The sequence below is a fragment of the Phyllostomus discolor genome, chromosome 2 (assembly GCF_004126475.2).
Source record: "Phyllostomus discolor isolate MPI-MPIP mPhyDis1 chromosome 2, mPhyDis1.pri.v3, whole genome shotgun sequence".
Lineage (NCBI taxonomy): Eukaryota > Metazoa > Chordata > Mammalia > Chiroptera > Phyllostomidae > Phyllostomus > Phyllostomus discolor.
Window position 1 is genome coordinate 129,181,051 of NC_040904.2, and position 21,834 is coordinate 129,202,884.

General features: G+C 42.3%; 1 protein-coding gene across 10 annotated transcripts in view; it reads right to left on the minus strand.

Moving 5' to 3' along the window:
- PLEKHG7 (pleckstrin homology and RhoGEF domain containing G7) overlaps window positions 1–21,834 on the minus strand; it is a 59,446-nt gene that overhangs the window by 7,485 nt on the left and 30,127 nt on the right. For 5 of the 10 annotated variants that reach the window (XM_036018576.1, XM_036018577.1, XM_036018575.1 and 2 more), the window contains 7 exons: window positions 21,127–21,222; window positions 20,462–20,563; window positions 16,619–16,732; window positions 8,427–8,601; window positions 6,784–6,899; window positions 6,347–6,440; window positions 1,379–1,458 (listed from right to left, as the gene is read on the minus strand). In XM_036018576.1, coding sequence (XP_035874469.1) covers window positions 1,379–1,458; window positions 6,347–6,440; window positions 6,784–6,899; window positions 8,427–8,601; window positions 16,619–16,732; window positions 20,462–20,563; window positions 21,127–21,222 — 777 coding nt within the window. Of the gene's footprint in view, window positions 1–1,378; window positions 1,459–6,346; window positions 6,900–8,426; window positions 8,602–16,618; window positions 16,733–20,461; window positions 20,564–21,126; window positions 21,223–21,834 lie in introns of all 10 variants that reach the window. The other 5 variants (XR_004901482.1, XM_036018579.1, XM_036018580.1 and 2 more) reach the window with 3 other exon arrangements.

The following is a 21,834-nucleotide window of genomic DNA, read 5'->3' on the forward strand; positions in this document are numbered from 1 at the left end:
CTGATGTTTTCTCTGGGTGGTTATTTTTATGCCTATGAAATCAATAAAATCTCCAGACTTATTAGACAGAGGAATTCAACAAGGAATTTAAAGCAGATAACATTCCTCATTTTGGAGTTAGGTTGTCAGGCATGAAACCAGAATATTGCCTTATAAACATATTGATATATGGGCTGCCATTAATTCGTGCACTCATATTTGAGCCATTATTGGATATGAAGGTAGGCTGTGCTCAGTGTCAGGTTTTTGATGGGAATAAAGACGTTTCCAGAGCTTTTTGGACATTCCTTGTCCGGATAATTTAAGAGAAAAGGCAATCTAAGTTTCAAAACTGCAATTCCTAATATTCTCCAACATCCACTCTCTCAACAACCATTCAATTATTCATAGATTGATCAGTTGGTGTCTGTTTATTTGTAGAGCCTCAAGTTATTTAGCTCAACTAACCCATCTGACATCTATAAGCTTATGTTGTTAAAATCTGAGCTATTTAGTCTCATGGTCTTGCATCTGTGTAAGGCTAGTCAGCAGGTGAGGAAGTGAGTGAATGAAACAATGGATATCTCTGATGGCTGACCACATCGCAGCTCCTCTGCCCTCTTTGGAGCAGTGTCTAGGTGCCTCAGAGGAGGTCCCTTTCATAGCATCCCTCATACCATCAGGGGACAGACTGTGACATGGAAGATTAGACAGAAGGCCTTTAGTGGACCATGATACTCATGGCTTAATTAGTAACAACAATAATAGTGGCCATAAATACATAAGTAGTGGGAAAATCCCTGTTCTTGGAAGAGATTTTGTGGCTTTAACTCCCAGTTGACTCGTTTGGTCTGTGATGCTGCCTGTGCAATTACTTGGCTTCTGCAGCTCTTATGTTATGTACAGGTAGGTGCCGAGAGTCAGGGCCCCTCCCACCCGCAGTCCCCAGGTCACTAATTTCCAGGCATGATGTGAGCTTTGAACTCAGAATGAATGATGGATGTCACCTCAGGATGTGGCAGCAGACATTTTCGAGAGAGGCCCCACTCTGGCAGTTTTTATTGTGGACAATTTGGGTGATGAAAAGGCCAATATGGACAAAAGCATTTGGGTTTCATTGGCTTTGGCAAGTCAGGAATAAAGTCCTGCAGCTTCTGGGACTTACCTCAAAAGCATACAAAGCTATTCTAAAAATGTACACATTCCTTTGACATCCTTAAGAAACGTAACTTGCTTTTGTTATTGCTATTTTTTAGTTCAGAACTATCTTTTGTAATGTTTCCATTTTTTAGAGGGTGAATCCCAATTGATGTATTAAAATATTTTGTATTTTAACACAATTTATTGGGAAATATTTCTAAATTTATTTAGCAGACATTTAGAAATAGCAGCATTTTACCTTTTTGTTGCGCTTAGTTTTCGTAACTAAGAGGAAATCATCAAAGAGAAACAGATAAACATCTAGGAATCTTGTACTTTCTGAGAAAAGAAAGAAGGTGAAATTGGGGCTGGAAATAGTCAGCAGAAGGTGTTTTGCTTTTTAAACCAAAAAATCGCTTCCAGAACAAAAGCACCTGGGCACCCCGGCATCCCAGCCTGGTCAGGGCCGGCCATCACCTGGGACAGAAACCTGCACGGCTGTGGGACTGGCTTCTTCCTCAAGCAGAGACTTCAGGAAGCTCACGGTTTTAAAGACATTGTATTTGTGATGCATTTCACGTGTATCTAAGATAACTTAGATGATGTTTATAATTGTTTCAACTAAGCCTCAGACACATGTATCAACTATTGAACTTACAGCATTTTTGCCTCTTGATTCACCTGGGTGTCATCAGCAAAGGTATGCACTAGCAGGGAAAGGGGGCATTTTGTCATTGCTGTGGACTAAATTGTGCCCTCCCCACCCCTTACCCCAGCCCCTGTTTGTGGTTGAAGTCCTAATCCCCAATGTAGCTCTTTTGGGAATAAGGAGGTGATTAAGAATAAATGAAGGTGTGAGGGTGGGGCCCTGGCCCCCAGGATGAGTGTCATGGGAGGAGACGCCAGAGAGAGACACGGCTGCATCGGAGAGGGAGGCCGCCTGCAAGCTGGGGAGAGAGCTCCCACCAGAGCACGAGTCCTGAGTCCCGAGTCTGGTTGGCCACTTCCCCTTGGGCTTTCTGCCTATAGCACTGTGAGAGATAACCTTCTGTTGTTTCAGGATCCAATCTATCGCATTTCCTTATGGTGGCCCTAGCTGATGAAGGCAGTCACGAACACCACTTGGTTTTCAAGTTTTACAGTGTGTCTGTACAGGTTTCAATGTTCTTCATGCAGCTTTATACTTACAGGCTTTTTTGATATAATTTTGGTAGTAACTTAAGGCAATTCAGCCTTTCTATTTTTCTCTAGGAAGAGGCTAATGGTAGAAGAAGCTAATATTATTCTAATATTTGATTTAGGAAGGGACCCTTCTCTAACCTTATCACTTAGAAGTTAGAAATAAAAATAGTTCAAGTTACATGATTTCAGAGGAAAGGCAGTCTGTCCAGGGGGAATGTGACAGATACTTAAAGTAAATATTTAAAAAATCGGTAAATATTTGTATTATCTTATTTATTTTATTTATATTATTCTATAAGTTCTTTCTCATATACTTTTATACCTAGGAACTAGGTGGCTAAGGTTAAATTATTAGATAAAATATTTAGAATTCATTTCTATTTCCTCCCCTTTTTTTAAGTTTAAAGGGAAGATTCTTTCCATATTTGCATAGAAGAAAAATTAGATATTTTATTCAATTTTGAGTTGTCCTTGAATATTTTTAAAAAATTATATTCCATCACTACTGAAACATTTTTTGTCCAAATCAGGCTATGGCAAAGACTGCTGATTGTTTCTCAAAAACATTCCCCTTCTTTTGCAGTAAAGGAAGTTTTAGTGAGTCCATGTTCACTGCAGATAAATACTACACCTACCAGCCTCCTTGTAGTTACCTTTGACCAAATGATTACATGTGACCAGCAGAATATGAGCAAAAGTGTGCAGCTTGTGAGTCTTAGCCTTAAATAGCCAGGCTCTGCCCGCCTGTGCCCTTTCCCCTCCCACCAGCTAGACACCCTGGTGACTCCTCTAGGACCACAGAGAAGACAGCCATGCCCCAGGGACGGCAGAATGAAGAGACCAGAGAGACCTGGGTCCCCAGTCACACCATGGAGGAAAGCTGTCACAGAGCTCTGATCTTACATGAGACAGAAATAAACTTGTTCTTTTAAGTGTTTATTATCTGCCTCCGTCTCCCATGGCTGAACAAACATCTTAACTAATACAGACGTAGCGCCAGGAATGAGACACTGGACCATATCACACCTGTTAAATGTTGTTTTCCCCACCCTGTGCTATTCATGTATAACAAACTAGGCTGATGATCACTGTCAAAACAAAATAAATTTTTTCTCTTGCTAACTTCACGTATTTTATTTTAACAAGCAGGCAGTGAGCATCTGCTAGGCCTGACAATTTATTCTAGGAAATGGTGATGACTTTGCTATTTACTGAGGCCCTCATGTCCCGCCAAGCAGTCGTCAAGCAGTGACCGCCTGCCGTGCGTCAGTGTTTCAGACAGAATCTCTGCCTTCAAGGAGTTTCAATTCTCCAGAGAGCAGACACATCATAAATAGGTAAGCAAGATTTAAAACAAGATAACTCAGAGCCTGATAGCACTAAAAAGGAGACAAGGTAATACAAAAGAGCACAACTAAGGGGGAAGGTTGCAAGCATGAACTCAGGCTGTTCACGTTTGTTACTCAAGGGCTTAGATGCTGGTGCAGCCAGTGAAACCCTTTCACCCAGTCATCTCATGAGACTTGGTTAGTGACCATCGTGATCCTGGAACTCCCAGCTAAGTGCTGCACAACCAGACGTGAGACTCACAAGCTTCCACAGTTCTGCGCTGGGCAGCAGCTTGAACAACACGTGTTCTTTAATGTTGCAGCTGTCAGACGATCGTATTCGTCTGCACCTCACTCATTTTTCTATTTAGAAATGCCAGTCTATGGGGAAAAACATGTTTGTGAAGGGTATGCTGGCTTGACTTCCAATGGGAAGTTGGTTATGCTCCAAAAGTTATGAAAACTTATACTTTCTGGGGACAAGAAAATATACTTATTTGGTTACAACAGCACAAATTTTAAAGCTGAAAGAAATTTGGGGACAAAATTTATGTGTTAGGTATCATCATCATCATTGTCATTGTCATCACCACCCATATCACCATCAACATTTACAGAAGAGATGAAGGCAATTTAAGCAATTTTACCCCAAATGGTTTGGATCTCCTGATGCTTGGCCCACTGCCCTTTCCATTCAAAATGATGCCCTGTTTCTTCCACCACTATCACTCCCCTGCCACCCCCTCTCCATGAAAACTTTGAGTCAAAGTCCCAGTGACCTTAAACTTGACACATTACCACTACTACATGGTGTCTCCTCTCTGATGGAGTCTGATGACCATAGCATGTGCCATTAAACAAGTGCCTGGTGTTAGCGACATTTATGTGGTTCATCTTCACTCTACTACATTTGACTCTCCAAGAAACTTTTTCTGAAAAGTTGGGTCTATTTGTAAAGACTCCTTCTTAGGCCAGCCTCCCACCCACACTTCTGTAACAAGCACCCTGATGCCATGTGACATGTGAATGCACATCTAACATAGCTTTTCACTGAGAGATAGTCATTGTCATGTTCACCCAACTTCCACGTGATTTCTCAGCTCACCCTAAATTGCCTCCCTGACCCATTCCCTCTGCCTCCCTCAGTGTGGTCAACCAACCCTCCAGGCACATAGATTAGAACACTTGAAGACATCCACTCATTTCCTCTTCAACTATTTTTGCCTTTGAAATCTCTCTCACATTTATCCTTTTCTACCCACACACATTTCTACCATTTTAGGATAGGCCAGCAGATCTCCCAGTGCTGGAAAGTTGGTAGATAGAGAGAGAAGGGGTGAATTAAAATCTGATAATTCCTGGTGGAAACCAATTTTGAAGGGAAAGGCACATATGTTTGAACACAAAGCTGTGATTTGCTTCACTACTTTGATTTGGTTTTGCCACAACATATAATTATTTTTGAACTTGTAAATAACATCAAAGAAATTTATAATTGTTGTCTTTCAAAATGAAAGTGGATGGTCCAAGGTTAAGAAGGGTGAGGAAGCAGGCTCAGGGCCTTCTCGCTGCACCCTGCTGCCCTGCAGGGCTGGCGGCCTGGGCTCTCTGCTGAGGTCTCCTCCTGCACTCCATCTGTACATTGCATGGCTTCTGATGACTCGGCCTTCAGCACCCTTTTAAGTCTGTCACTTATTGCTGGCAGAAGCCTAGTAGGCTGAGCCTGCCTGGACTCTGCCATTAACCTCCAGGTGATCTTGAGCGAGATTCAGAACCTCCCTGAGCCTCATATTTCTCACCTATAACTTCAGATTAAATGTAATTTCTCTGCATAACACACTGGAAAGAGAAAATATGTGAAAAAGCCCTTTGATCTAAAATGTCAGGCATGTCTATCTTCCCTAACTGGTAGGTGCCAGGTGGGGGTTACATCCCAATCTCACGTCTAGAGCTAAAACATAGCAGATTCTCCACAAACGTGTATCACATCAAGAGTTATTGCCTGGCACTCCCCACCAGATCTCATGCTGCCATAAATAGACAACTCACATCCCACAGGTCTTCTCACACAGTAGGTGCCCCACTGAGATTTTGTGCAGAAACAAACAATTGAGGGATTGCAAATGCTGTGGGAGGTCCTCCCTGCTGTCATTCCAGTGACCTCTATCTTTCCATCCCCCCATGCCCATCTCCAGGCCCATGGGCCACGTGAAGCCTTCCCTGGGTGCTCCAGTCTCTCTTCTTTTCTGAACTTACCCCACAGGCCTGCTCAGCTAGTTAGGAAGTACAGCTTTACCCTCCAGTGCTACCTACCCAGAACAACACGTGTTACAGAACAGGTTCTCAGTCAGCACTGACAGGATGACTGCCCAGCTCACTGGTGGAGCAAAAGGATGGTAACAGCTGATGTGGAGTGTTTATTATGTTCTCAACCTTGAGTTAAGATCTTCATGTAATGATTTCATTTTAACAACAATCTTATGAGATACATACAGTTATCCCATTTTATAGAGAGACAATGAAGGGCATGTAGCTGATTACATTGTGAAGTCTTTGATCAAGCCAGTACCTGGGTGAGTCCACAGCATGTTCCCTGACTCACATCTTCTGAGGCCTGGGCCATGGAAAACATAATTCTCCACACCCTTTAATTAGCAACAGTTGGACAAGTTACATGGTAGCAAAGATGTTGGTTTTTTAAAGGAAAAGTTATTTACCTGCAAGGGTCAATTTTCCCTCATAGAGAAGGTGTCTGTTGGTTGGTGACAGGATGTTTTCTGCCATATGCTCTTTAAAAATGTGCTTCAGGCACTTGCAAAACAAGGGAGAAAATCAAAGAGAGGTTGTTAGTGGTTGGAAGAAAACATGTTTCTGGAGCGGAGGCAATGCACTCTGTCTACGAAGTTGAAGACATTTAGAAATGTCAGTATGTGGACACAGGAATGGGAAAGAGGGAGAAAGTCTTTGGAAGGACCACCCTGAGAACGGCAGGGGGGCCATCAGCCTCCCCACACACGAACGGTCCCGCGTGGATGAAGGCTGTGCTTCGTGCTCTAAAACTAGATTCAATATTCCAGCGGACAGCTGGGGGCTTCGTTAGACTAATGTATTCCAACTGAGTGTCACACTCAGTCCTTGCGGACCTCTCCTTTACCTCTGGAATGAAAAACCTTTTGTCTCTATCCCACAGCGGGGGCCACACTACAATCTCCTGTAGATGTCGAAGTTTTTGAAAATTGTCAAGCCACTTCACTTTTCCTTCAAGATCCCCTGAAAGACAAGATACATTCAATCTATTTTTAAATGTATGTGACGGTACAGCATAAATTTTAACTACAGTGCACCATAATGATTTAGAGACACCGCCCCTGGAGGCAAACCGTATCTTAGGTTCATTTAACATATTGCTTGCAGTTTAAGTGTCTTAGAAAAACTCACTAATTTGAAATCAGCCTCTTGCCGAGAAAAATGAAGCATAGGGAATTTAATTCAATAAGTTGGAAATATATTGTGCATTTTTATTTAAATAATACAAATAATGTCTCTGGTAGCTTTTTCTATTTCCCTATAGCACATGGTCTGTAATTAGAAGAAGACAAAAAAATCAGATTAACAAGGACAGACATATTTTTTGTCCTAATTATAGAACATGCATGTGCCGAATGATAAGGATAATTATTTCTCTTTGGTAAAAACCGATTTTTTTCTTTTGAAGGTTTATATTAACTTTCCAACATTTTCTAATAACATTGTTATTAGAAAGGTTTGAAGTGATTTGGGGGAACATGGAGGCCAATCCCAGACTCACAGAGTCACGTGGTTAGGGGATCCCTGAGAATTCACTATCGTTAAGCTCATAGACTTAAAGTGAGGCCACAGGGACCTGTTATGCCAACAACAAAAATCCACATTTTACTGAGAAATCTCCAGAAGAGATGCCATTATCTTCTTCACCAAGCTATCAAAAGGAGTGATGATCTTCAAAATTACTTTAAAAGTTTTTAAAAGTCTGTTTTTAATTGAAGTTTTGTCTTACTCACTTGATAAGCTTAATTCTAGTTCCTTGGTTCATCTTAGAATTTGAACAAAAAATTTTAAAAAAGGAAAAACTCCCATTGAAAGGCCATTTTACATTTATACTTGCAGAAATGAAAATATGTCATTTCTGTGCAACTGATAATTGTAATTTTGAATTGTTCCCTTTTGATACTCCCAGGAAATCTTGGTTTATGGGACATATATCATGGACTTCTTTATTTGAGTTTAATTATACAGAGCTACACAAATAAACTTAAGTCATCAAAGGGCTTGTTCTGTTCCCATTCCCATATTTCAGTCCTAAGGATTGCAGTTGGCATTATTTTTAGATTGGCCCTGGATTTCAGGGACCTAAGAAGTAGTGAGTGGTAATTTATCGGTCGGAAAGGCCTCCCATGGTGTTTATTCTGTTTGCTTTGTTTGGGCTCAGGACAGATGTTAAAAACAAAGTCTGCAATTATTTGGGAAGTAGAACTTTTCCTGCCTGGGCTCACGTGGGAAAGCCTTGGAGACAGCCACGTCCTGCGTACACTTGCTGGTCGAGTTCCCGCAGGGCTCGCCAGGATGTGCCTGGAGCCCATTGTTTTGTGCGTGTTTGATTTCCCAGAGCCATGACCTCAGGTCGGTGGAACTACTTTCTAGGATGAAGCCCAGATCGTTCCCAGGAGCCAGAGCCTCCTACCTGGCCACGACCCCTTTCCCCAAACTCTCTGATAAAGCTTCCACTAGAGCTTTGGGTCACCTGCCCCAGGGACTTACGGATTGACTTTTCCACCTTTTCCTTGATGGAGTAGATCATGATTTTCTCAGTAGCATCTGTACTTCTTTTCCAGATATTCTTCAGCAACAAGGGATATCGCGTCAGCCTGTGTAGTGGAGCCACGAGCAGCTCAGACAGGTGAAGCCGTCTGCACTGCTCGTTCTGCTCGCACCACTGGGGGAGGCGAAAGCAAACATAATCAGAATATCATCTCTGTCAAGGCCCTGAGAAGCCTGGATATGCAAAACTCAGAGATTTTACTTAGGAACCCATGATGTAACTTGTTGGAGGGGTTTATGAGCCACAGACTAGATTTTGCGTTTGAAAACTCTATATTAAAGTGTCTTTAGTGAATTCGGGGTCTGAAATGGGGTTCTTAGATATGGTTCAGAGGTGTTATTGAATATTACTGACTAAGGTTATTACTTCCTAATTAAAGAAATGAGAGAATCCTCCTTTGGTTGTCTTGCCTTCCCAGCAATGGTGATGAAAGCAGCGCTTAGCATTACATGTAATATCACCTTTCCATCCTCCTAAATGGGGAGATTTGTCAAGATGGAGAGGCACAGGAAAAGTTTAAAGTTTCTTAAATCCCGTAGAGAATAAATGTTCCCTCTGTGGCAGTGATAAGATGTATTAATATACGAGTTCCTGCCTGGTTTATCCTTCTCACTTATGAGTTCAGTGGGCCCACTGCTTCTCCCCGACCCCTGCAGGAGATTTCTGGTTTTGCCAGCTCTGTTCCCTTCCTCATTGTGAGGCACAGGTAGAAGAACTGAGAACCAACACTTGCAGGGAAAAGGAAGGATTTTTGCCTGAGGGATCGGTTCCTTGACTTTCTTTTCTTAGAGGCAATCAGGGTAATATGAGAAAGTGAAAATAGAAGTCAAACAGGCTAAATTTGGCTACATGCTCTAGGGAAGAGCAAGAGAGGAAAAGGATAAAGACAAAGACCATTTTCAACAGAGAGAGTTTGACAAAGAGGCAGCTGCAGGATGTGCAAAGCACTGGGGAAGCAGGAGGAATTGAGGAAGTACTGCTGTGGGTTGCACATGCGATTTCCATAAATGGTATTTGAGAAATGCCAATAAACTTGAGAATAGTTCATAAATTTGTTTCCTTTGCTGTATTGTTTCTTTAACTGTGATACAATCTTGAACCTGAGATGCCCTAGCTTTTATGCAGGTGACACATGACACATGGAATCAGATCTCTGGCTTCTATGCATGTATACATATCAAAAATATTACTAGGGGGTGTGTTTTTCTTCGTCTAGTTCTCTTCTCCCCCCTACTCTTCACTTACACCTTAGTTCAACTCTGAAGGGGTCCTGCCCTTACACTAAGTATTTTTCTCACTGTGGCCTGCCAACTTTTTGTTGTTGTCTTTCATGCTCAGACCAGGGCCACATTATTGCCTCTGCCTTGTGGCCCAGACCCTTCACAGCCAGCTTCAGGTGTACCCTCTGGAAGGCTCCCTCTGCTCTCATACATCTTCATGCCCACGCTTCAGCCCTTGCATTTTGGAGCTCTAGGCACAATCAGCTCAAACCCCCACCAAGTCCAAAGCCCTCCCTTAGATATTTACAAACTCGCTGAGCAGCTGAGATTTCAATGGCTCCCTCTGGCCCCTGGACACCAGCTTACATACACACTTTTTTCCCTGAACAGTGTGGGCCAACTGATGCCAAACTTAGCCCCTCGGTTAGCTTCCTATGTTGGTTTCCACTGTAATCCCACTCACGCCAAATGTTTTTGTGAGTGAACGTATTTATTTTACTGAAGATTTGTGATTGTGGCGATGGGTCAAATACACAGTTCACAGTGCCTCCTCCTTATTCTGACTGCACCATTTTCTCCTTTGGAAAGTGCTTTCTTCCTCTCGCTTCCCCCCTCCAACTCCCAGCCTCGTGCTTAGGAATTTGTACTCGTTTTTTGTAGCTTGACCATGTCCTTGGGTGTTTTACCCTCTCCCACTAGGAACTTTATCAAAATATTTCTTCTGAAAACATCCAGAGCTCTTCCTCACAGGAATTCTGCTGGACACAATCTTTTCTACTTCCCTACTTAAGGGGCAGGTTAGGAGAGTGAGCACAAGGGTGCATGGGCCGGGAGTGGGGAAGGTGGGCCAGCTCAAGAAGCTAGGCTTCAAGACTTTCTGTGGGACCACCTTCCCTTCCTCATAAATCAGATCCTTCTTAGTGGGAGGTACTAGATCACCTCCTAGTTCTCATCTGGCTCAGAACGGCTGGGACTCTCATTGATGTTGGAAGGGATGGAGAATAATGCAGGAATTGCAGTTGTGGAAAGGTCAGGGTGGTAACAAGTAGAAAGTAGAGCTGTGGGGAGGCCTCAGTCTGCAGCCTGAGGGGCTGATTTCCATGCTGACTCACTGGCAGCAGCAGTCCAGCTCCGGTGCCTGGGAGCTCCAGTAACTGATTTCTCAGAAACAGTTAGGTATTTCCTTAAAACACAGCCCCGGCCACCGCTCCAAACTTTTATGTCACAGAAAACAGCTCTGGCTGCCAGCACCCAGAGGAAATGTGAAAACATCCAATCCAGCCCACACATCGATCAGGCAAGAAGCACCAGTGGTAAATAATTGAGACAAAGATCCGGGCAGGGGTAGTGGAAGCTTTTAGTGTTTCAGAAGGCCTCAGAAGAGAGAAAAAGAGATACTCGATGATTCTAAAAGTAGATAGAAGTTTTTCTTTCATCTCTCCATTGCCTTTATTTTTCAGATCCATTAGGGGAAAAAAGAACATCTCAGTCAAGAGAGATTGGACATAAAAGGCTTTTTTATGGATAGGTCTAGATCAATGGAGGACGCTTCTGTTTTATAATATACAGCCACTGAGTTTAGGGCAACAGTAAAAGGAATTCAGGGACCCATATAAAAGCATTCTCTTTATAAGTCTGTCTTAGTGGTGTGCAACATTGGGCTGGGGCAGCCAGCATTCTTGGAATTTTGGGAAATGTACAGAAGCTCTCTAAACCTCATCTATGAAATGTGAATAAGAAGAATACCTACCTCAGCAGCTTGATGAGAGATTTTTAACAAGATAATTCATACAAAGTGCCCAGAACCATGCCTTGCATGTTTTGAACACTCAGTCCAAGGTAGGTAGAGCTCTTAGTGATTGTTAGCAGTACCCCACAAAGAGACCTGGCACAGAGTTCCAGTCTCCTTCTCTGCATCATTTTAATTGTCTCTGAAAGAGCAGGGGAAATTCCACTCCCATCAATGTGCATCGACATAATGTACAGACATTCATAAAGCCCAGCCTCACGTGATGTGGAGGTAAATTCATCCCAGTGCATCAGTAGCCCAAGTCCAGGTAGCCCATGACATGGCACACATAGATTTTAGCTCCCCAACAATGTTGTTTATGTCAGCACATAGTAGGGAAATGAATGTCAGCTTCAGACAGGTCTGAATTGAATCCTGCCTCTGCCCTCAACAACCGTATCCTTGACTAATTGCCTAATTTGTTTGAGCTCTTGAAAAATGTGGAAGGACTCCTGGCCAAGATGGTGGCATAGGTAGACTTGGTTCACTTCCTCATACAACCATATAAAAATTATAATTAAAATGTAGAACAACCATCACTTAGAAATGTCAGAAATTGAGCTGAATGGAAGTCTGACAATGATGGAATTAAAGAAACAATATCCATCCAGACCTATAAGAAGTGCATATATTTGGAACAGGCTGGTCCCGCACACATTGATAAAAATTTGGGAGGGACATCTTGGGAGTGAGGAGTCCTAGACCCATGTCGGGCTCCCCAGCCCAGGATTCTGGTGACAGGAAGATAACTCCACACAACTTCTGGCTGCAAAAACCAGCAGGGTTTGAGTTGGTGAAAGAAACTTCTGGAGCCCCAAGCAGTTTCTGTTAAAGAACCCACACATGGACCCACCTACTCAGACTGACTGCCTCTGGGCTGCAGCGCTGGGGTAGCAGCTTGAAAGGCACCAGTGGTAAACAGGGAGGAACTGAAGTGTCTGGCATCAACATAAGCAGAGACCATTGTCTCTTTGCTAAACCCTCCCCCCACAGAGCCGGTAAGCTGGTGCTGTATCTGAGACTCCATCAACCTGGCTAACACTGTTTGAACCACCTTGGAGATTCCCAAAGGCTCTATTCCATCCAATTTACAGGTCCAACCAAGCAGCTTTTCTATGAGAATGGCTGGTCTTGGCTCCTAAATCTTATCTAACAAACAACAGCTGGCTTCAGTGAACCCTAATTAGATTCACAGCTCAGCTTTGGCTGGGAATCTCCAAGCCCAGCACAAGTAGCAGCCATCTCAGATTGTTTAACAGTTCAGGCAGAGTGCCCCAGGCAGCACACAGGTGGGGGTTGACCTTGGCCTGCACCATCCAGGAAACTCCAGGGCCAGTGTACCCAGTAGACAGCTACTGACCATGTTGGAGCACCACCACTCTGCCCCCACACAGCTGATCCTTTACAGAGGGTGGAGGTTGGTGATCAGAGGCCACAGCTAGTCCTTGTAGCTGACTGGCTTGGGAAAATCCCTCCCATTGACCTGCCAACAGCAACCAAGTCTGAACTACAAGAGGAGGGTATACTCAGCCCACATGAAAGGCATACCTCAAGTATCCAGCTGGGTGTTGGGGAGGCTGTGCCACTGGATCCTACAGGACATCTACTACATTAGGCCATCTAGTAAGACACGGAGTGAAAGCAACTCTACCTAGTACATAGAAAGAAACACAGGGAGGCTGCCAAAAGGAAGAGACAAAGAAATGTAGCCATATAAAAAGAAAGAACAGATCAAAACTCCAGAAAAAGAGCTAAATAAAATAGAGAAACAATCTATCAGAAGCAGAGTTCAAAACACTGGTTATAAGGATGCTCAAGGAACTTAGTGAGGACCTCAGAAGCATAAAAAAGACCCAGTCAGAAACAAAGAATATACTAACTGAAATAAAGAACAATTTACAGGGAGATAACAGTAGAGTGGATGAAGCCAAGAATCAAATCAATGATTTGGAACATAAGGAAGAAAATACAACCATGCAGAACAACAAGAAGAAAAAAGAATCGAAAAAAAACAGGATAGTATAAACAGCCTCTGGGACAACTTCAGGAGGTCCAATATTCTGATCACAGAGGTGCAAGAAGGAAAAGAGAAAGAGCAAGAAATTGGAAATCTGAAAAAATAGTGAAAGAAATCTTCCCTAATTCAGTGAGGAAATAGACATCCAAGTCCAGGAAGTGCAGAGAATCCTAATTATGATGGATGCAAAGAGGCTCGCTCCAAGACACATCATACTTACAAAGCCAAAGGTTGAAGATAAAGAGAAACTCTTAAAAGTGATGGGGAACTCAAATGTTGGAAAAATTTTAGTTTCAGGTAACAACTAATAAGCTAAGTATCAATGTATGTTAAAAACTATTGTTTCGGGAACTGAAGGTATGACCCACCCTGACTCCAGGAGACCATAAGCAGTTCCACCTTTGAGCCTCGGGAGGACTGCAAGCAGTCAAGATGGAATTTGAGCCATTGTGCTCCAGGGTGAGTGACTACCACCCAGAGCACAGATAAATACCACTGCCTAGGACACAGATGAAAGAATGCTGCAGCTTTTTATCTGCTTAACTTTTCCCCTGAATTCCAAACCTTTTACCTATACTTTTCTTCTCCTTATTAAAAGGGTCAGTTTAAAATGGAATTTAAGATAGTCTGTTAGGGTACAAACCTACCATCTTCTCAGATTGCTGGCTATCTGAATAGTGCCCTTAAAGATTCGATCCCTGTCTCTGTTTATTGGGTCTGGTAGGTGACAGGCAGCAACGAACACTAGCTTTTTTGGTTTCAAAAGCAGCAGGAGAAAAGAAGTTAGTTACCAGACAGTTGCTGAATGGGAGGGGGGTGGGAAGAATGGGTGAAGGGGCGAGGGGATTAAGAGGTACAAATAAGTAGTTACAGAATAGCCATGGGGATGTAAAGTACAGTACAGGAAATGGAGAAGTCAAAGAACTTGTATACATGACCTAGGGGTATGAACAATCATGGGGGGGATTGCCCGAGGGAGTGCAATCTGCTGGGTGAAGGGAGGCAAAGGGGAAAAAATCAGGACAACTGCAATAGCATAATCAATAAAATGTAATTTAAAAATTAAAGAAAAGAAAAATGGGGATAATATCACATTCCACAGGGTTACTGTGTAGACAAAGACCATAGATGACCAGCAAGCAATGCAGTGGCTGGCCACAGCAAGAGCTTGAAAACCAGTCACCTTTACTATTATTATTATTACTGATGGTACATTACAAATACTGTGTTTAATTATTATGTTATAATCATTATATTTATTAGATATTATAATTAAGTTATTATTAATGATCTGTGATGATGCTTTTGTTCTACACTACGGGGCTGTGGAAGGCAGATTCACCTTAATTCCAAAGTCTCTCCTGACCCCTCACCTTTGTTTCATGACACTAACAGTTCCCATGTGATGGGACATAGCCCTGAAGAGCTGTAAATAGTTTTGGTGGAAAGGGCATTTGTTTTGTGTGCCTGAAGTCCTTTATCTAGTTCTTCTTTTGCCAACTATTTGCCATGTGGCCTTGCAAAAGTCAAACAACTTCTCTGAGCCTCAGGGACACATGGGGACACTGCAATCAATTTCATAGTTTTGTGCTAAGGATTAACGAGAGGTTTGATAAGGTGCCTGGAAAAGCACTGGGCATTAAAAAAGTATTGTGTGTTATCATTACAGCATTGCATCCTCTATTTCCTTTTCCTGAATATCTTTGGACATGATGTATATTTCATATAAAAATGTAAACTACCCGTCTACGTCACAACTGATATGAGATTTTTCACAGTTATTTGAAAATGGTCCTGGCTGGTGTGGCTCAATGGATTGAGTGCTGGCCCATGAACCAAAGGGTTGCGGGTTAGATTCCCAGTTAAGGCACGTGTCTGGGTTGGGGGACAAGTCCTCAGTGGGGGACATGTGAGAGGCAACCACACATTGAAGTTTCTCTACCTCTCTTTCCCCCTGTCTTCCCCTGTCCAAAAAAACCCCCCAAAAACAAAGCCCAAAAAACAAAACCTTGGTAGCTGAACCTTTCTGAATTCATCATTGCCCTGGCTTGAAAGAGACATGGAACTGGATTCTCCCCAGTTTGGGGTCCAGGCTGGGGGTCTAACTCAGCTTCCAGGGAAAGCTTTTGAAACAGGATTCTTCATACATTGGAAATCTAATGAGATTTCAATGTGAGTAGCAAAGAAAACACTGAAAGTTTGAAGCTACAAAAATAGGATCAAGTGTCTTGCCCAAGATCGTTCCTCCTTTCTCAGCCACACCACACCCAGGCTTCCCTGTGTATCGGAGCCACAGGTGCAGGGATTCACAGCTAAGTCTGGAAACTGTGGCAGCCTTTCCTCCCACACCTCCAAGGCGATCCTTTGCCAGGGGCTTTTTGCAGCCGCAGGAAGAGCTGGTTTTCTGAAAAAGCTTGGACTATTTTCTCTGGATCATACAAAAGGGCTCTGGCATAACACTGAAAAGGTACAGTTCATACCAAAGAAATGTCAAGAGGGGTCAAAGGAACTGGAGAAGTCAAGGGAAATCCTTTCCGTGTCAGCTTATTAGCAGATGCTGAAGGTCCTTAGCAGCAATCCTGTCTCTAGTGGTTTGGGACCCTGGCTGCCACGTTGCAGTTTCAGGGGCGACGTTTCTGTTGTGCTTTATGACATGCTCCAGGGGACCCATTCACACAGAATACAGCGTAAATGGTCCCCCAAGCTCACGTGCAACAGGTTTGTGCTGGGACCAAACCCTACAAGAGCCAAACATCAAGTCATGAACAAAGCCTCAGGTCTTAGTCTAGCTTTCTCCTTACAACATACCAGTTTCCTCCACAGACACACCAATGAACAAATGAATCATTTTAAAGCCTCAGCCAAAATTTCAGGAGGGACATGAGATGATAGAATGTTTCCAGATGTGTACCATTTAAAATTCCTCAGTGTGCAGTATTTATGAGGAAGATGTATTTATGAGGAAAGCAGATTTTTAATTAAAATGTATTGTTGATAATTTGTTTTTCTTCTTTCCCACTTAATTTGGGTGTAATAATTCCTAGTACCTGTTATACCTCAAAGAGTCCCAGGAAAAATATGAAAGAAAAGCAAATGGTACTTTACTTTTAAATAAATTCCAAAGTCATCTCTCTGCTTCAGGCTCTCCAGATAAAAGACAGCGGCGGAGTAGTTCAGGCAGTAGGTCTGGTGGCTCTGACAGAGGCTCCCTCGGAAATACTGCAAGAGAAGACAGTGGAGGGAGAGTGCAGACGGACTTTCTCTTTCTCTTCGCTTTCATCCCTGACTAGTGCGCGGAAAAGCGGAGGAGGCACCAAGCAGGAGTCAGGACTGCATGGATGGAAACAGGTTGTCTTCACAATAAGCATTCTTTTAAAAAATGCTGTTCCTTTTGACCCTGCGATTCCACTGCTGGGACTCTATCCTAAGAATACTAAAACACCAATCCAAAAGAACTTATGCACCCCAATGTTCATAGCAGCACAATTTACAATAGCTAGATGCTGGAAGCAACCAAGATGCCTATCAGTAAATGAATGGATGAAAAAACTATGGTACATTTACACAATGGAATTCTATGCAGCAGAAAGAAAGAAGGAGCTCCTACCCTTTGCAACAGCGTGGATGGAGCTAGAAAACATTATGCTAAGCAAAACAAGCCAGGCAGTGAAAGACAAATACCATATGATCTCACCTTTAACAGGAACCTAAATAACAAAACAAAGAAACAAGCAAAATACAACCAAAGACACTGAAATAGAGGTCAGGCTGACAGTGCCCACAGAAGAGAGTAGAGGGAATTTCAGGGGACAGTGGGAAGGGTTCATGGGAACAAACTTAAAGGACACATGGTCAAAAACTAAGGGGAGGGTGGTAATGGGAGGGAAGTGGGGAGGGGTGGGAGGGGGGGCTGGATTGGGAGTAAAAAGGAGAAAACTGTATTTGAACAATGATTAAAATAAAAAAAATGCTGTCCCCATTATAAAACAGTTAACTCCTTAATAAATCACTTTTTTAAAAAATAGCACTTAAAGAAAATTCTAAAGGACACCTCGATTGAATTCACCTTTCTGTTTACCCTTTGTTGAGGTCTACACTCCCTACGGCACCGGCACCAGGTAAGAAACACTGCCTTTGATTTCAGGGCTTATGTTGGTTGACGTTAAGCTTGTGTTTGGTAGTTAAGTGATTAAAGTAACAACATTTAACTTTTCAACAACTTGTCCTCAAAAATATCCATAACTTAATTCTCCTGTTGGCTTCTAAAGCTGTAGAGTCAAGTCTGAGGACCTCTGCTCAGCCTGTGTGTGTAGGTGTGCAGTAGTTGGGCTGCGTGCACTGCAGACGTGCCGCCACCTCTGGTGGATGTCTGTCTTTGGAATGCGTTGTTCTTTTCTCCTCAACAAAGCTCTGTCTCCTCATGGGCAGTCCTCTTCAGGGTTTCACAGTGTCTATCAAGTTGCTAATTCTATGTGCTGCTTGATAGATTTATTGATTAAGGTAATAAGAAATGGGTCCCGTTAATGAATTTCTAACAGTGTCATCATGTGGTGGAACTAGAGAAGGCAGGCACACTTGTTGAGAGTGCTATAACCGCATTTAGTGGAGAAAACAGACCCAGCCTAAAAGTCCCTAAAGGAGGTGACAGTGACAAAGGCAGAAACAATGAAAACCTAGAAAAATACTTTGTTGTAGGACAGAGGAGAAAGCACCATGGAGGGAAATGTCAAGTTTTGCCTGCAGCAAGAAGTAATTTGAAAGATGATGTGAATTTATTTTTGAGGGGGTGGGGGGGACATTTGTTGATAGCTTGGAGATAAAGGACATTGAGATGCTTGAGACACTTCATTAGCAAGGAGGCAACTGTGGAGGCCACACATGGTCAGGCTTAGAAATCCGGCTCCACAATTTATCAGCCATGTGAGCTTGGCCAAATGGCCCAACTTCCCAGGGCTCAGTTCACTTCTCAGTGACTTGCTCACATGGCTCATGCATGAACAACACAACCTGCCATTCTTTGATCTGGTGAACTGCTTATGAGGCTATATTACTGTTCATCTATTTTCTCTTCCCGGGAGGATTATGTGGACCCCATCTGCTGCAGGTAAGCATGGCCATGTGACTTTCTTGGCTGATGAAATGTGAACAGACCTGCCATGTGCTGCTTTAGGCAGAGCCCGAAGAGTCAGTGAGGGCTCTGCCCAGTCTCCTGTGTCTCTGCCATGGCAACTGGGAACATTCCAGGCTGTGCCTGCTCCTTCAGCATGGGCCCCAGACACAGGACAGTGACAAAGTACAATAGAAGGGGAGCACAGGGAGAGATGGACCAAGTTACTGAGACTTGGGGATTGTTACTCTGGTACAACTGAATTGAACCTGACTGATAAAGGGTCTTTTAAATTTAGGAAAAACTCACATAACCTGTCTTTGCATACCTGCAGGGTAAAGCATTCATATGTGGGCTATGTTATAGACCTTCCGCAAAGAGTCTGTTAACACCCCATGCTTCAGCAGGCTATGGGTGCACTTACATGATGGTGTGAATGTTTGCCCCCCTCAAATTAGTGTGTTGAATCCTGACCCCCAAAGTGATGGTATCAGGAGGTGGGCCTTTCAGGGGCTGTTTCATTCATGAAGGTGGAGTCCTGATGAATGACATAAATTTCCCTATAAAGAGGGACCAGAGAGCCATGTGAAGGATACAATAAGTCTGTGACCAGAACTCTCACCTAACCTCAGAATTCCACCCTCCAGAATCGTGAAAAATAAATGTGTTATTTGTAGACCACCTAGTCTGTAATTTTTTGTGATAGCAGCCTGAGCAGACTAACTTATGTGTTTTAAGGAGAAGTAGGTATTTCTCCAGGCTGTTTACTTAAAATGTAATTTAAAACTTTTCTGACTCTAAATAAATTGAGAGAGCTCTAGACTTCAGCTACTTCCCAACACTTTACATTCTCTTGTTTTTCAAAGTATTTTTTGTTCAGATCTGTGTTCACAATTTACATAAGGATATCCCTACTTTATTCTTAGTTTTCTCCTTGTTTTTGCCGTGTTACATTACTCCTCCTTCTTTGCGTCTCACCTCAAACATCTTTGCCCCGGGAAGAATTTCCTGTCTGTAACTACTTCACACCCTGCCTCAACGAAGCTTTCCTTCGTAATAGCCATGTTCTTTTTCTCCTCAGTATTGATATCAATTTGATTGTAGAATTATTCCTATTATTAGTGAATTATTTCCTCCCCACTAGACTGAAAATGAGCAGGAATGTTTCTGGTTTTGCACATTATTGTGTATTATCAGCTCCTCACACAAGTACTTAGTAAGTGCTCAATAAATCTCAATCTGGGCTTTTTTAAAGTGGATTATAAGAAGTCAAATCTGGCTAAATGAGAATAGATAGAAACTGGATTTAAAAGCTTAAAGTAAAAAAAACATACGGAGGAGGCTCAAATATCTATTCAAAAAATAAATAACACTTATCAGTTCAGGGCTACAGGGTTTCCTTGTTGCTTCTTTTATTTGTGGAAGCCCTATTAAGAGTGCTGATGGATTTGAAGGTTTATTATTTTAATTTTTTGTCTGGAAGGCTGGCACTTTTGTTAGAAGAACAGCTGAGCCATGTAATTAGCCTACACAAACTTGCCATGAATATTGCTTTAAATTGAAGTCATTTAAAAAACAGACCTGGAAATGGCTTTTCCATGCATGCAAATTTCTATGTTAATAAAACTCATGCAGTGGAGGTGACAACGGGAAAACAGAATCTGCAAGTTATTTTTGAAAATGTTGATTGTCAGAGAAAAGGACGGTTCTTCTGTGGGAGGGTGAGGTAGAAATTTCCCAAGAACACACGACAAAAACAGAAAGTCAGGTAGATGTTAACAACTATCCTGGAAGGGGGAGAATTTATTGCAAGAAGCAGAGATCTCCAGGAAGAATTTTACCTTCATGAGCACGGGAATGAAATCCATGGATGGTGAGGTCTCAGAAGCATCGAAGTAGTCCTTGACGATGGCAAAAAGGCTGCTCACAAATCCAAAGCTTGTCTATGGGCAGAGAGAAAGAAAATGAGAGGAGACACTCACCCAGGGGTAAGGAATAAATAGTTAATGAACTTCAAATATCATCCTACAGCTGTTTTTACATCTCAAATTTAGCCCCTGGCAAAATCCAGATTTATTGTCCTTTTCAATATATATCTTCTTATAAGTTTTCTTTTACAAATAAATCCTTTTTAGAACCTCTCTTCATTTTTGGAGGAAAGATATTATTTGTTTAAAATATATGAGAAAAGGACATTCAGTTGAGAATAAACATTTGTGAAGGTTAAGGAGGTCTTAGGAGTATGTTTACTTTCTTAAAGAGCCAAGAGAAAATGAAAAATGCTACTGAAGGCCGATATCTGTGATCTCTTGGCAAGGTGTCAACAAATGTTTAGATTTGGTTCTTATTAACCTGATCTCCTGGCCATGAGGTTATGTGAGGGGACAGCGCATATTCCACATCTTAGTGTGGGCTACAAGCTGCAGGAATAGAACAAACATACATTTCCATGACCCCGCTGGCAAATTTCAAAACATGTCTCCTGACATCTTCTACTTCAGCTCACCTGACTTAACTCTTCCAGGTTTGCAAAAAGTCTCCATAAATCCACGTCCAGGAGATACTCATAAGTGTGTAGATATTTCAGTGTATTCATGAAGATCTTTTAAAAAATAAATGCACATTACTTTCTGATTTTCAGTTTTGAAACTTGCCCTTTTCATAAACCTTTGAGAGCAACTTTGCAAAACAGTTTCAAAATCATTATTTTCAAAGTATAAGCATTTTCTGAAATATGAATGATGACATTTAAGCTCCATAGAACATATGGAGCTACAGAAATGTGCTCTTCTGTATGGCGTTATTGTTGCTAATATGCTCCCTAACAACATCCCTGCTGGACAGAATCTGTTCAAATGGGCTTGCTCTGCCTCCTGGAGTCAAAGAAATCTCACAGGTCCTCTTCTTGCCAACAGCGCTGAGACCAAAACAACACTCATGCTGAGTTCTCATTTCTACCTTTCTCTGAGAAGATTCAAGTGTCTTTTACTTTCAGGAAATTAAAAATAGAGAACTAACGAGTTAATATTTGATAACTAGTAAGATATTTAGATTTAGATAAGGGCATTAAATAGTAATGAAAGCATTAAGGCAGTCTTTATGCTGTTGTTACTTGATTTGATGCTTTCATGCAGTGGGAGGCTACTTTACAGCAAGAAAGAACTGCAGTCCTCACAGGTAACCTTTCCCTGATCCTGTAAACTAAAGAAAGATC